Source organism: Oryx dammah, unplaced genomic scaffold (assembly GCF_014754425.2).
Source record: "Oryx dammah isolate SB20612 unplaced genomic scaffold, SCBI_Odam_1.1 HiC_scaffold_14, whole genome shotgun sequence".
Classification (NCBI taxonomy): Eukaryota; Metazoa; Chordata; class Mammalia; order Artiodactyla; family Bovidae; genus Oryx; species Oryx dammah.
The window spans coordinates 17,601,018-17,616,162 of NW_024070198.1; the positions used below are offsets into that span (position 1 = coordinate 17,601,018).

At 54.1% G+C, this 15,145-nt stretch overlaps 1 protein-coding gene across 1 annotated transcript in view; it reads right to left on the reverse strand.

The window, feature by feature from the left end:
* SLIT1 (slit guidance ligand 1) overlaps positions 1–15,145 on the reverse strand; it is a 171,800-nt gene that overhangs the window by 56,780 nt on the left and 99,875 nt on the right. Inside the window, exons 5-9 of the mRNA XM_040254163.1 lie at positions 4,843–4,914; positions 3,691–3,762; positions 3,038–3,109; positions 2,187–2,350; positions 706–710 (exon numbers count right to left, since the gene is read on the reverse strand). Coding sequence (XP_040110097.1) covers positions 706–710; positions 2,187–2,350; positions 3,038–3,109; positions 3,691–3,762; positions 4,843–4,914 — 385 coding nt within the window. The remainder of the gene's footprint in view (positions 1–705; positions 711–2,186; positions 2,351–3,037; positions 3,110–3,690; positions 3,763–4,842; positions 4,915–15,145) is intronic.

Sequence of the window (15,145 nt, forward strand, 5' to 3'; positions counted from 1 at the left end):
GGGTTGTGCGTGTGACATCTCATTGACTCCTACTGCGCAACCCTGCAAAGAGCATGATATCATCGTGGCCACTTTCCAGGTGAGAAAATGGAGTGCTCGATATCAATCTGTGCAAGTGACACCGCTAATGAGTGGTGCATTCAGGGTGAAGCCCAGTGTCTGATGTAAGGGCCCATGTCTTTTAATACTGATGTATCACTTATACCGAGTGTACCGTCTTAAGTGTAGAACTGATCCAATTCCCACATATGGATACAGTCACAGAACCACCCCCTCAACATGGAATATTTCTATCACTCAAGAAGTTTCCCTCATGCGCCTTCCCCAAGGTAGCTAGTGTTCTGAGATCTCTCACCAAAGATTTGTTCTGCTTGTCTGTGGACCTGAGCAAAACCAGACCGCAGGCTCTCTTACATCTGGTTTCTGTTCACTCAAGGTAAAAGTTTGGAGATTCGCCGATTATACTGTATGAGTACACAGTTGTTCTTTTTCATTGCTGGGTCGTGGTCTATTGTATGGCTCTGCCATCACTGGCTAATCCAGTCTCTTGCTGGTGGACATGTGGGTGATCTCCAACTTTGGGATATCAGGAAAGAAACTGCTTGGCTATTCTCAGCCCTGTGTTTTGCATAACACACACACATCCCCAGCCCGGAGCTTCAGGGTCGTGTCTCACACACACAGCAGCCCTGAGCACAGGGGCACCGGCGCTGAGGAGGAGGAGACAGCCACCCCACCCCATCCCCAGCTTCATGCTGAGGAGAGGACGCCAACCTCTGTGTGACTGGTGGGCTCGGGTCCACAGGCTCGGGAGAAAGGGGCAGCATCTGATCCTCTATCATAAATCTGTGAGCTGGTCACTTACTCAGCGAACATTCCCTGAGCATCTATCTCTGTGTTGAGTGTGAGCAAAGCACTAAGAAATGACCAGAGAATATGGCACAGGCGCCCATGTGCTCATGGACCTTGCAACCAGTCCACGGGAAGTCCCACCTGGGGCTCTGCAGGGTGAGGACCAGGCGGGGCAGCAAGGCGGGGAGGTGTACCCAGCAGGGGAGCAGCCTTCCAGGAGGCCAAGGTGGGAGGCACCTGCTCCCAGGAAGGGCAGAGATGAGACCACGGGGACGGAAGAGTGAGGAGGCCACTAGATGGAGGAGGCAGAGATGGCCTGGCCCAGCCTCGAGGAGCCGGAGGCCAGCTTGGGCTCTACCAGGAGCACCAGGAGGCCGGGTTAGGACGAAGCAACAGTAACCAGTCCAGATTTGTCCGTCCCTTTAGGTTTTTCTGGTTGCAGTGTGGAGACTGGAAGGACCAGACAGGAGGCGAGGTGGCTGGAAAGGAGGCCCTCACAGGACCCCTGGTGGAAGATGGAGGTACAGGCTCTGGAGTCTGCTGCTGCTGCTAAGTCGCTTCAGTCGTGTCCGGCTCTGTGCGACCCCATAGACGGCCCCCCACCAGTCTCCCCCGTCCCTGGGATTCTCCAGGCAAGAACACTGGAGTGGGTTGCCATTTCCTTCTCCAATGCATGAGAGTGAAAAATGAAAGTGAAGTCGCTCAGTCGTGTCCGACTCTTAGCGACCCCATGGACTGCAGCCCACCAGGCTCCTCCGTCCATGGGATTTTCCCAGCAACCTCGCCTCAAACCAAGGCTTTAGGTCCAATTCAATGACTTTTCAAAGCAGCACAATGAGGGAAGGGAGAGGCAGGAATAGGAGGGGGCAAGGAGTGGAGGAAGTGAGGGGTGGGAGTTGATGGACTGGAGGGGAGGGGAGGGAGGAAAGGGCTGGCAGCATTGGGTAGAAGCAAAAGCGAGGCATTGAGTAGAAGGGATGGGGCAGAGGGACAAGGAGCAGGCAACGGGAAAGGACTGATGGTGGGGACCGGCGGGGAAACGCAGTAGAGGCAGGAGGTGATACGTGGAGACAAAGGCAATGCTTAAGAGCAGGAGGTAATGGCTGAGGCAGGAGAAGGAGGTGACTGAGGACAGGAGGCAGTGAGTCTGGACAGGAGAGAGTGGGTGAGCGTAGCAGATGGCGTGTGGTCCAGGCGGTGTCCACAGATGAGGACAGGGGGTCTTGGGGGGCCCAGATGTGAATGCGTGGTAACAGGAGGCCCTGGGCGGGAACAGGAGGTGGGCAGGAGGCAGGGGATGGGGATCTGAGAGCCCCAGCAGGGCCGGCACCCACCTGAGCAGCTGAACTCACTCTTCTGGACCTCAGCCACGTTGAGGCCGCGCAGGCCAGCGGGGCCCGAGCACTGGGTGAAGAGCCCGATGGTTGGCCGTTGCCTCAGCCACTGGGAGAGCCAGGCCAGGTGGCAGTCACAGAACAGGTGGTTGGAGTGCAGGCGGCTGCAGGGGATGGGCGAAGACAGGGAGGCTCACAACCAACCTGGGTCCCCAGCCCCTGGAGACATTGGGGCGGAGCCCCTCCGCTCAGCAGGGGGAGGGGGTCAAGCCCCTGGCACTCCTGGTCCCCAGCCCCTGGAGACATTGCGGCGGAGCCCCTCCGCTCAGCAGGGGGAGGGGGTCAAGCCCCTGGCACTCCTGGTCCCCAGCCCCTGGAGACATTGGGGCGGAGCCCTTCCGCTCAGCAGGGGGAGGGGGTCAAGCCCCTGGCACTCCACTTGGTCGGGGTACAGCCTACACCCAGTCAGCTTCGCAGCTCAGGCCCCAACTTGGAGATTATTTGAGCAGGGGGAAGCCTCCCTCCTCTCCCAGCACTGGGGGCAGCCCTTTGGCTAGAGTGTACCCAGTGAGGACACGATCACTGAGCTCATAGACACTCTCCCCTCATATCACTTAACTCACCTTCAAACCCCAAAACAAATTATCTGCTATCCAAGGGAAACATCAAACAGAAAAGACACTCAACGTCCTTCCCTTTTAGACCACTCCCCCTCCCCCAGCTCCACTCAGCCCCCGCCCTGGGGTGACCTCTGGGGTCGCAAAGGAGGCCGAGCTCTCCCCACCCCCACCCTGAGCCCCGACACCTTCCCAGCTGGGTGCTGTGCCCTCGGGCGCCCCGGGCTGACTCACAAGGTCCGCAGCTTGGGCATGTGGTTGAAGCTGGACACCGGGATGGTGGTGATGTTGTTGTTGTTCAGGGTCCTGAGTGGGGGAGGCAGGAACCAAGGTCACTTAGCATCAGCCCAGCAGGAAGCTGAGTGGGAAGGGGAGGACCTGGCTTCTCTCTCACATTGCGCTCACAGTTCACCCTCAAGGGACCAGAGCTGGGCTGGACCCCAGGGGTTATGCCAGAGAGCCACCCTCAGGGGAAAATCCTGAGCTGGGACAGTGACAAAGAGGCACCTGTGCCATAAACTCTGAGGCTGGTAGGAAAGGGGACGGGGAGCCAGGAGGGGAGGATGGGTGCAGGCTCTCGCTGGCTTGGAAGAAAGCGTGGGGCTCACACAGACAGAGGGAGGAAGAAGAGCCATTCCGGCCTTGTGTGTTAGAAACTCTGGAGAGACACAGCCACTCACGCTGGGGCTTCATCACAAGCAGTTTAAGCCTGGGTCACGCTGCCACAGGCAGGATCCCATGAGCACGAGCCCTTCTGTCCTCGGGCAGCAAGTCCTGGCCTAGAGCCCACCTCCCAGGTACCCCCGCCTTCCGTGCAGCTGCTGGGTCCCTGAGGCCTGTGTCAGCTTGCTCTCCTGCCTTTGCCGCCCTTCCTAGGCTTTACTTACAGCACCTCTAACCCCCGCAGAGCCCGGAAAGCTCCTTCCTCAATGCAGCCAATCTGGTTCTTGTCTAGCTGTCTGTGAAGCAAAGGAACGTGGTAGAGAGGACAGCACGTTACCTATGGCAGGGATGACCCAGCATTCCACCCAGCGCTCCACTAGTTCCAAACACAGAGGCCTGACCCCAGTCGTTTGTCCAGTACACACACAGCGATCCAATTGGTAATTGTTAATAAAAGCTTAAAGTCTTTCTTATTTTTAAAACAGTAAGTATAAGCAAGAGTTATATTATTTTCCTCTACCCAACCTTGCACATCTCCTGGGGAGCAGGTACCACCTCCACTTTAGAGACCACCTAGAGGGAGCTGGCAGCTGTAAAATGAGAGTCTATCGTAGGAGCCGGCGCAGCCAGAGCTGGCAAACAGATTTCAGCCTGAGGGCTAAGAGAGACCGACTCAAGGCAGCCACCTGGTCTGCTGCGTCCAAAATAAACTGAAGCTGTGATTGGGCTCCTTGAGAAAGAATGCAGTGATCGATTACCAATGTCTACTACAGGCACCAGGAGTAGGAGGAGGGTGACAAGCATGCCAGGCATCTGCTATCACTACAGCAGTCAGACCTGGGGTGGGGTGGAGTTATAAGCTTGGACTAGAATAAATATGAATAATAGCAATAAGCCATTATATTTACACAGCATTCAACAGAGTGTATTCATTTCCAGGTCTCATTTCAAACTCAGAGCAAGCTTGTGACATAAATATGATGCCCCCATTTTGTAGAACAATATATAGAGGCTCAGTGAAATTAACTGACTTGCAACAGCTTATACAATTTAGACCTGCCAAAAAAAAGGGGGGAACAGTCAAACCCAACTCTCCCCATCCACCGAAGGGCAAGGGCACAGAGACTGTTCATTTCAATGGAACAAGAATCCCACCATTGATGACACTCTTTTTAACTGGGTCCTCCCAAGGCTGATGAAATGCCTTCAATCTGGGCATCTCCCACCCCAGATTGTTCCAGAAAACCATGTTGGCATGAGCCATCTCAGAGCCCAGACCAGCTCCCTGGCTGCCTGGGCTCAGGAAGACCCATCAGGATGCTGCCAGGGATGGCCCTGCAGCCCCAAGCCCCCTTCCCTCTCAGGCTTATACTCACAAATTTTTGAGATCTGTAGCTCCACGGAAAGCCTTTCTGGGGATGGCCTGGATGGTGTTCTCACTTAGGTCCCTGTGAGGACAAAGCCAGAGGGAGAAAAAAATCATCAGAAACATTTCTCCAGAGCACCCTGAAGAGCCAGGGAGGTCAAGTGAGCCAGACATTACCCGGACCAGACAGAGCTGTGTCCTGGCACCTGGGACAGTGCTCAGCACACAAAGATCACTGGCAAATATTTGTCGAATGAATGAATGAACGAGTCAGAGCTCAGGCCCCACCACTGCCCCTTTTCTGGGCAGAGGGTTTGCAGCTGGAGGGTGCAGCCTGGGGCAGTGGTCAGAGATTGGCTCCACCAGCCCCCAACCCTTTACACCAGATCCGCGGGGGTCAGCTCGGCCCCGAGGCATCCTCCAGGGCTGCAAAGGAAAGAGCAGGGGCTTCTCGACAGAGCCCCCAGCTGCCCCAGACCTGTAGAGAGTCTTCTGATAGCTCTCTCTCTGTTTTACTGAGCAGGAACGGAAGCACCAGAAGAAGGCACAGCTGGATCCCAGGTAACCCAGCAGTAGGGAGGCCACCTAGGTCATGAACTCCAGGCTGGAGCTGACTCCAGGTGTTGTGGTCTTGGGGTCTGCGGGCACCAGGGCTGCTACTAAGCCTGGGCCCACCTGGGGACTAAGCATGCCCACCTAGGGAACACAGGACTGCATCCTAGCCCTGAGGCGTGGAGGGCAGGGACCATCCAGGACTTCATCACCTTCCCCTTATTAACATCCTGAAGTGAGAGAGAAGGCACTGCACAGACTTAGCAAACCGGCCTCCCCTTCCCTGGCAGGACTGGGCCTCAGGCTCCTGGCCACTTGCCTCTCCTCCCTCTCTCAATCCTCCCTGCAGACTTTATAAATGCCCCTTTGCTTCCCACAGTGGGGATAACAACCACCCCCAACCGCTGCCCCGCCCAGCACATCACAGTGTGGGCCAAATATGATCACCATCCCCATTGCAGGAAGTGGGAAAGGGAGGCTCAGAGAAGTTAGGCAGCTTCTTTAAGGGAAAAAAGCTGGTGGAGGTGGGGTGGGGGTAGGGGGAGTGCTCCAGAAGCTGAACCTAACAGCCAGGTCCCAGAGCCTCCCCACGCACTGCAGCCTATCTCTGACAATCTCTGATGGCCTGGGCTGCTGGTCCCAACTCAGGACCCTATGTTGGACAGTTCGGCAGACCTCAGACCCTCCTTCTGGGCTAGATCCATGGGGCTTTGACCATTTCCTTCCTTTCAGCCATTCACCCCATGAGCCTCAGGGTTTACCTTGAGCCCCAAGAACACAGGCCACAGGGCTCCCCATTGGGAATTCCCTAAGCTGTGGGAACTACTCCCCTTGGCCTGAGTTTTTCTGGCTGAGACAATGAAACAGAAGCACCGAAGCAGAGTGCACGGGGCCCTGACCTCGGAAAGGCTGGTTCGAATCCCATCTCCCCAGTGCCTGGCTTTGAATCTGGGTCTACCCTTTTTCCTTCTGAGCCCTAGTTTCCTTGTGTGTAAAGTGGGAGAACAGCTGCTCCTAAAACCCTGCCCCCCAGACAGAGTGTGAGCTGACATCTCTGAGCTCCCTTCTCTCCAAACCCCAGCCTCTCCTGCCCCCAGCCGCCTAACCCGCCCCAAGCACCTGTGGCCTCAAGGAGCTTTGTCATCATCACACCCCACATTCCCTGCTCACTCTCTCCTTGAAAGAAGGCATCTCGAGCCTACGATATATACTCTCCTCTCTCTCCTCCATAACTACATTTCAGCTGTGTCTGGCTTCATCTAACCAGCCTGTCTCTGTCCCAGCTAGCAGTTCACCCTTCAGCCAAGCCTGGCAGGGAACTCTGGGCTGAACTCCCCACCATTATTCCATTTAATCCTCACTACAGCCCTGCAAGGAAGGTTTTTTATTTGTATTGATCAGTGTATTGATTTAGGCCAACCTTGTTCCAGAAAGGCTTGCAGGTGGCTTATAGGGATTTATAAAACAGCAAGAGTGCAGAAGTAAAAAGTAGGGCAAAGGGAAGACAAATCAATGGTGGACACCAAGCATGCAACATCACATGACCCATACAGCTGCCGGGTCCGGGACTGAGGGTGGGGTGAAGCTTTCTGAGAGCCCATGCGTAAAGGGAAAACTGGTCAGTTAATTGCATCCTCGATACATGTATAAACTCAAAAGAACCAATTTCTCAGGAGGATAGCTGTTTTGGGCACTAAGATGCGACAAGAATTTCTCCAGGGGTCTTTGTAAAAAATGACTGAGTGTCCTAATCAATAACGTTAGATCCATATAATAAATGGGTTTCACGTGTCTGTTTCTTAGAGTAGCATCGCATCAAAGTATGATTCGGGCAGAGCAATTCTGTAAGGATGCACGCCAGGAGCTAAGTGGGGAGAGGAGGGGCAAGAATGGTCTGTCAGAGGCAGGAGGCATGAGCCTGGCTTGATCCAGGAACAGCTGGGAGCAGGAGGGGGTGGGTGGAGGGTGTTGAAAGGAAAAAGCCTTGCCAAGCAGAGGAGGTGACAGTTACACCAGAGAGGGGTGTGATCTGATGGCCTTTTAGACATGGCTCTGGGGCACCAAAGCCTGTGGAGAAAAGATTCTGCCCCCAGTGGAAGCCAAGCGCCCCTTAACGAGGTGAGAGTCCAAGGCTGGCTGTAGGGATGGTGCTCACGCTGTTAGAAAGAGTAAAGGAAACTGAATTTGAGACCCTGGGAGAGGCCAACGTCTAGACCGCAGGGAAACAGCCGAGCCTCGGCAAGTCGAGGACACGCAGAGGGCTAGCAGAAAGGGCGGCGCAGAGACTCCAACCTCTGCAATGGAAGGATCCAAACGCCGCTCCTGCTTCTGCCATTTACAGCCGTGGGCCCCGGAAGCTACACAGTTGGGAGCTTCAGTTACCCTATTTGTAGTATGAGAGTTAAACTATCTACTCTACAGGGCTTTGAAGAAGATTAAGAGAGTTCATGTATTTACGCTTCTGTTCGAGTCCCTCCATTTGGCAGTTTTTAAGAAATGCTGGCTTTGTCCCAACTGAAGCACGGTCCCCCAATCCCTTTGCTAAGGTTCTGTTGTTTCTAATTTTCTCACTAGTCACTAGGGGGCGCCAGAAGCCACCCCTGGACCAGGATGCCTGCTCAGCCATTTGGCAAACCCAAAACCATTCTTTACTTTTTTGCCCCAGCCGATCTCCTACCTGGTCAACAACTATCTTGTCTTTCCCAAGCCTCCGGGAAATAAAGTTCCTCATCTCCATTTTCACACGTTGGCACGCAAACTCCAAAGGTCCCACCTACGACTCTCCTCATCATATTTCCCCAGGTCCAGAGCCTCCTTCTCCCTTAAACGTGATCGTTGTTGCTCCCATTCTCCTCTCTCGGTGACCTTATCAGAGACCCTGAAGTGAGGTGCATGCATGGCCCCGGGTGTGTCAGAGCAGGACGCGATATACTGAGAGGGGCCATCCTGGAAGAAGGGGGCTCTGAGCAGCTGGGGACCTGATCCTGGCCAAAGGAGGCCCAGGGCACACAGCCACGGGGCAGACAGCAGCTCAGAAGGCAGCCTCAGGCCGACAGCAAGAACCAGATTACCAGGGCAAGGACGCAGCAACCAGACCAGGGACTGGTCTATACGTAAGAATGAGGTCCTGGATTTCCGACAGGCTCCCAGAGATACAGATGCTGCCGGTCCAGGAAGCACACACTGAGAGGCCCAGGAGTAGAGGCCACTGGCTGAGAGCTACAACTGAGTGTCACCACGGTGACTTGAGGTCAAGGAGCCCTGTCTCACTCACTCAAATCATGTTGCCCTGGGTGAGTCACCTAACCTCTCTGGCCTCAGTTTTTCTCATCTGCAAAATGGGGATAAGAAGTGGCACCTACCTTGTAGGATCTGATGTGACAGGCACTGGGTGCTCTCCACATAGGCTGCCGTCCCCTCAAATCCCTTCTGCCACAGGACCTCTGCCAAAACTACTCTCCCTCCACTCTTCCCCTGGTAACTCCTATTCATCCTTCATATCTCAGTCTACAGACATCTCCCTGCAGAGCTCCCTCTGCTACAGGTTCCCAGGGCCCCTGTGATTTTCCTTCTCAGCACAAATCCAGGCTTATAATGAAATATCTGTGTAATGAATGTAATAAAATATTGATTTTTGTTTTTTTTTTGATTTAGCCTCCAATCTCTGGCTCCAGACCTTTGTATCCCTCCCTAGATGTAGTGCACTGCAGAGGCTCAGTAACATTTAGCTGAATAAAGTGGTTCCCTCCATGAGTCTCTTGCAGCAATCCCTCTGCATTTTCCTGACTAAACAAGGAGTTAGGGCAGGCCTTGGGGTTGAGAGGGGAAAGCAGGGACCTGGGGCAGAACGGCTGGTTCTGTGTCAACTTTGTGGGACCAAACCTCTTCCCGGACACAGGGTATGGTTGTCCTTTCTCTGCCTGACACCCAGCTACGGAGAGGTCTGAAGGGGGGGCGGGGCGTTGCGCTGGAGAAGCACCTGTGGCCACTGGGGTTAGAATCAACTTGCCCTTCCCACATCCTGACATAACTCCGGTCACCACCCTCCATGGCTCTGAGGTGGTCCCAGCTGCATGAGCAGAGGGGTTGAGGAGCCTCTGACGAAGATGACTGAGTAACTCTCGTGGGACCCAGAGGAGGGGGACATGGACCCCTGGAGTCCATGGAGGGGGTGGGTCTCAAACTCAGGGTGCAAATATTCCCTGCCTGAACACCACCCCCCAAGATGAGGGGCCCTGAGAGGCAGGCTGTGGCTAATAGCACCTTCCTGGAGTCTGGGACACCCCAGTGAGCCCAGCTGGGTCCCTTCTCTGCAGGGAGGCCCGCACCCTGGCTCAGGCACCCCAGTGAGCCCGGCTGGGTCCCTTCCCTGAAGAGAAGGGGCAGCAGGCCCACACCCTGGCTCAGGCACCCTCCCAGAAGCCCTCGCTCCTGCTGCCCTCCTCCCGCCAATCCCTCCAGCCTCCGCCAGGGCTGGGGAGGCGGGGGCTGGGAAGCCGAGGTTGAGACCCCATGTTCTCACTGCTAATCCTCCTTCACGCTCTAAGTAGATTGGGTCCTGCCGGCAGCCTGGCCTCTGAGGGAATCAGTGGGGGGCCCAGCCAAAGCCAGACTTGGCCTGGGTTCCTGCCCCCACCCGACGGCCCCATTGCAGAGCTCAGGGCCTGCTTGGTCTGCCTCTCAAGACATGCGGAGTCTCTGGGCAAACTGGCCTGTCCTCTCGTCTGACTGGTTATCCTGAGCTCACCCAGTGTGGAGCCTGGAGGAAACCAGCACAGCCTGACTACTCCAAGCCACCTAGCACAGGGCTCCTTTATCAGATTAAGGACCTAAGCCTTGGAGCAAATGAAGGCAGCTGAGCACCTACCCACTGAGGGACCTCATGCCAGTTTCCAAACCTCTAGAGCTTCTGTCTCCTCCTCTATAAAGTGGGAATAATCATGGGGCCATGGCCTTAACTGAGGCTGTGTGTGTGTGTGGTACTCTTGACTGGGGCGGGCAATCGACTGCCACTGCTAATTGTCTTTACGGGCCTTGGGGCTGGGGGTGTGGGGAGAGTCGGGGTTGACAATTCTAGGACTTGGAATCGGGGACGGGGGTGAGGCTGGAGGCTGCCCTGCTGCGTGACCTCAGGCACAACCTTCAGTTAGTTCCCAGCACCTTGGTCTCCACTTCCGAAAGTACCAGCCTTCCCAAGAGGTCAGGAGGATGGAATGACACATGGGTGGGCCCAGCTCGGAGCAGCTTCCCTCACGCTGCTGCTGCTGGTGTAAGTGCCACCCAAGACCCCTTGGCGGGTGACAGCACCCACGTCTCTGGCGCCTGGACCAGCAGCAGCGGAGCACCTGGGAGATTCAGAAAGATGCACCTTCTGGCCCCACCTACTGAATCCGAATCTGCACGTTAGCCAGACCCAGTGATTCACATGTATATGAAAGTTTGAAACGTGCTGCCTCTGACGAGGGAAAAGTTTAAAACCGTCCCTGCACCGTGCATGCATACTCAATCGTGTCCAACTCTGTGCGACCCCAGAATCTGCCAGGCTCCTCTGTCCATGGAGTTTTCCAGGCGAGAATACTGCAGTGGGTAGCCGTGTCCTTCTCCAGGAGATCTTCCCAACCCAGGGATTGAACCCAGGTCTCCTGTATTGCAGGCAGATTCTTTACTGTCCGAGCCACCAGAGGTTCCTATCCCAGCTGAGGCTAAAGGCTAGGGGTCATAGCCCCTGTGCCTGCCAGCATTTCAAAGCCAGGAACAGAGGTGACAACTATTTTTAGGGGTGCTGGGTTGGGGGAGGCTTGGACACAAACGCCCCCACTGGGTAGAGAGAGGGAAGAGCAGCCTCTGGCCTGTCACCTGTGGCATGCCACTGCCCACCTTCGCAGGGAACAGGGAGGCGCTCACCAGAGGTAGGGGAGTGACAGCCACGACATTAGTACCACTGTCCTCCCTGCACCCCTGCTGAGGTCAGCGGAGGGCGACATTTGCTAAGAGGACGCTGGCATGGAGGAAGTCATCCGCTCCTTTGAGAAGGTCAAGAGCCATTGCTCCAGGTCAGGGCTCAGGCAAGGGGCTGGAGACAGAGTCCCAGGGGTCTGCTCGGCCCCCCAGGTCCCTGCTGCAGGAGGACTCCAGGGGAAAGGTTCATGGTGCCCCTGTGGGATGCAGGCTCACAAACACATCTAAGGGGCGCCTGGGACCTGGCAGGACCATCCCTCCTTTGTCTCTGCCTGTCCTTCAAGTCTCCCCTCAAATCCTACCCTTCTTACCCAGGAGGGAAATTAATTCTGCAATTATCCCTCCCTGCCCAGTCTCCCCAGCCTATGGACAACATTCAGGTGCCCCAGAGTTACCCTTGGTGGGTATGTGGTATGTGTGCATACCTGTCTCCAGGTGACATTCAAAGCAGGTTCTTGAGAGACATTTGCTGATAAAGACAGATAGAGAGACATTTGCCTGACTCCAGCCTCAAGGCAGGGACTGGAACTTTATCATTCACAAATCTCAGGTGCTCCTAGAAGAGCAAACTGAAAGCTTACCAGAGGCTGATTCTCAACATGGATGAATTTGTTTTGTCTCCAGAAGTCAAGTTTGGGTTGAGGGAAGGGGGAAGAATGCAGAAGAGAACATCGAGTAGGATCAAAGGGCACGCTGCTGCTGCTGGTAGCCTGAAGGTGGAACTGGCCCTGCCATCCACAGTCTAGTTTCCTTTGATTTGGGGCCCCACCCCCTCTGCTGTTGTCAAAACAAAGGAAGACACCCCACCTCACCTGGGAGCTACCTGGGCCTCCTCCTAAGGGTCCTGGCTGCACTAAGTGGCCAGTTCCCCTAGCTAATCCCTGTGCTCCCCAGATCCCCTCTCCTCTGCTCCCGTGGGGGCCTGAGTCAGGCCAGCTGGAACAAATGGCTGGGCCATTAGCTAAACTCATATCCCCCAGAAAAGCCTCACTGGGAGGAGGATGAAGTGCTGGCCAGGCAGTAGCTGGTCTAGGAGGAGAGCCAGGTAAACTGGATTCAAAAGCAAGCTCAGAATCAACTGACTGCCCCTTTGCACCTGTTTCCTCATCTGTAACATAAGCTTATAAGATAAATAGACAAAGGCATATAAGCATATCCCAAAGACTATCTGGCACACAGTAGGTGACAACTGTGTTGCCAATAAGGCTTCAAAATGACCCCTACTAATTGCTGGTGGTCCAGCTCTGACCCCCTCTCATTCTCCACCTTCTCCTCCTCAGATGCTGATAACATTCATGGAATTAAAGCTCTCACATGCTCTGCAAAGACTTAAGATTTGTTAAAGCATCGAGCACACAATATTTTCCCAGGGAACTCCTGATGTCCAAACTCCTGTAGGTGGTTTTGGAGGCTGACACCATGGATGGCGGGGCTGGATCTTTGCAGAATAAATAGGCGGCTCTGAGTGACCAGTGCATGCCATGCACTGTTGGCAGGAGAGAGACTTTCCCTCTCATGCCCACAACACCACCCAGAAGTCACACATCCTCCTGTGGCCAGCTGCCCTCTCCCTCCAGCCTCACTGAGTTAATGTTGCAGAAAACTCATTAAGAAGAGACATTAAACAGCCCTGGATCATGGCACTGTAAAACCAGCCTGGGTAACATTTCTGTGAACTGGGCTGTTTGATATGCAGCTACCAAGCATCATTGCAATCAATCCCCACAACAGAGATATCAGAGGAGAGGCGCACACCCCCACAAAGCAACCACAGAGCCCTGCCAAGGAAATCTGCTCAGAGGCTAGAGTCCCATTCAGGAGTGAGTGGCTTCAGGATGAGCAGGAAGCAAACCAGCGAGCATAGGTCCCAGCCACCATGGCAAGGACACAGGGATGGCAATCGGGCAAATGAAGACGGCTGGCATAACGTAAACCCCCCTTCATTCTTCCCCGAACTCAACCATTATGCACCAAGCCCCCAGGAAGCCCCAGGCATGCTGCTGAGTCCTAAGTGATGCACTGAGGGAGATAATGCTCTTGTTCCAGACATCTTTGAGTAGCTAGGACCAATGACTTCACAGATTCCCAGTCCAGGCACAGGGGACAGTGAGATGGAAGGAGGAAAGACACAGGGTGGGGCTTCAGCAGGAGAAAGATTTAAGACATAGGGGAAAGAACACGAACTTTGGAGGCAGATTCCAAAACTGGGTTTGATTCCAAGTTTCACCATTTACTATCTGTGTGACCTTTGGGAAGTTACTCAACCTCTCTGAATCTGGTTGTTCGTGTGTAAAGGGGAGTTCATCACAGCTCCCTCTTGCCAGGTTATAGCGAGGATTAGATACCACATGTGCCTTTCATATAAAGCACAAAAATAGGCAAAATGAGTCTATGCTGTGGGGAGCAGGATCATGGTTACCCCATGCGTGGGGATTAATGACTGAAAGGAGGTACAAGAGGCTCCTGGGTGCTCATGATATTTTCCTTCTTGATCTGATTGCTGTTCGTTATGTGAGTGTGTTCAATTTGTGGAATGTGAAAGTGAAAGTGAAGTTGCTCAGTTGTGTCTGACTCTTTGCGACCCCATGGACTGTAGTCTACCACACTCCTCTGTCCATGGGATTTTCCGGGCAAGCGTACTGGAGTGGGTTGCCATTGCTTTCTCCATCAATTTGTGGAAACTCAGGAGCAAATAAGCTTGTGCACCACGACTATTGAGCCTGCACTCTAGAGCTCAGGAGCGGCAAGTACTGAGACCTGTGTGCCCGAGAGCCTATGCCCCACAGCAGGAGAAGCCACCGCAGTGAGGCGCCCAGCACAGCAACTGGAGAGCAACCCCTGCTCTCCACAACTGGAGAAAAGCCTGTGCAGCAGCGAAGACCCGGCACAGCCAAAAATACAAATAAAGAAAATGATTTTTTAAATGAGTAAACATATCAAATGAGAGGGGGAAGCACGCCCTATAAAAGCCTCTGCATGTGTTATACATGGGCCTGGACTTTCTCCAGACTCTGAGGACATGGAGATTGCTATGCATACTGTTTGCCAAGACCGGAGATGAAAGCGAGCTTGGGAGAGGTATGGCCTTTCCTGGTTCTAAAACCAAGCATAAAGGCCTCGTACGGGTCCCATAAAGTAGCCGAATATTAAAAAAAAATCGGGACACTTACCAACATCCCCAAAGGAGGCTCGAGGATATTAAGTTGCCCCCTTCTGAGTCACTTGCCTAGAAGCCAAATCACAGATCAGCCAGTTCTCCAAAAGGCAGTTTGCTAAATTTCTTTGTTTCCTTTACCAGTTTCATTTTAGTTGGGCTGTTTCCCATTTGTCTTCACAAAGGCCTTTCAGGGGTTATTGGGTTTTCCCTGCCCCGGCTCCCTGCAATCAAAGGAAGAGATTCGAGAGGCGTTCACCGTAGTTCAAACACCTGGAGTGTGGCCAGGGACAAATGGATCAGTCCTTAAAGTACCATCATAAATGCAAAACGCAAACCAGTCAACTCACACCAAGGAGTTAAAGAAAGTAAGTCATTTTGATGAATTGGTCATTTGACAAATTGGCCATTCAGTGAATTGGCTTTGGGCAAATTGGCTTTTAGCAAAATGACATTTGGTAAATTGGCCTGCTTCTGACACAGCAATGTGTTTCACAGGGCAATTAGTTATAGACTGCCAGTCCAGGCTCACAGCCTGAAACCAGACCCCAGGAGAAGTCATTCTGCAGACAGGTCAGCCCCATGCCATGCACTGCCCTCCACTGGCCTGCCTTGAGCCAGGGTGGGTTTTAGAATATTCTGAGGGATG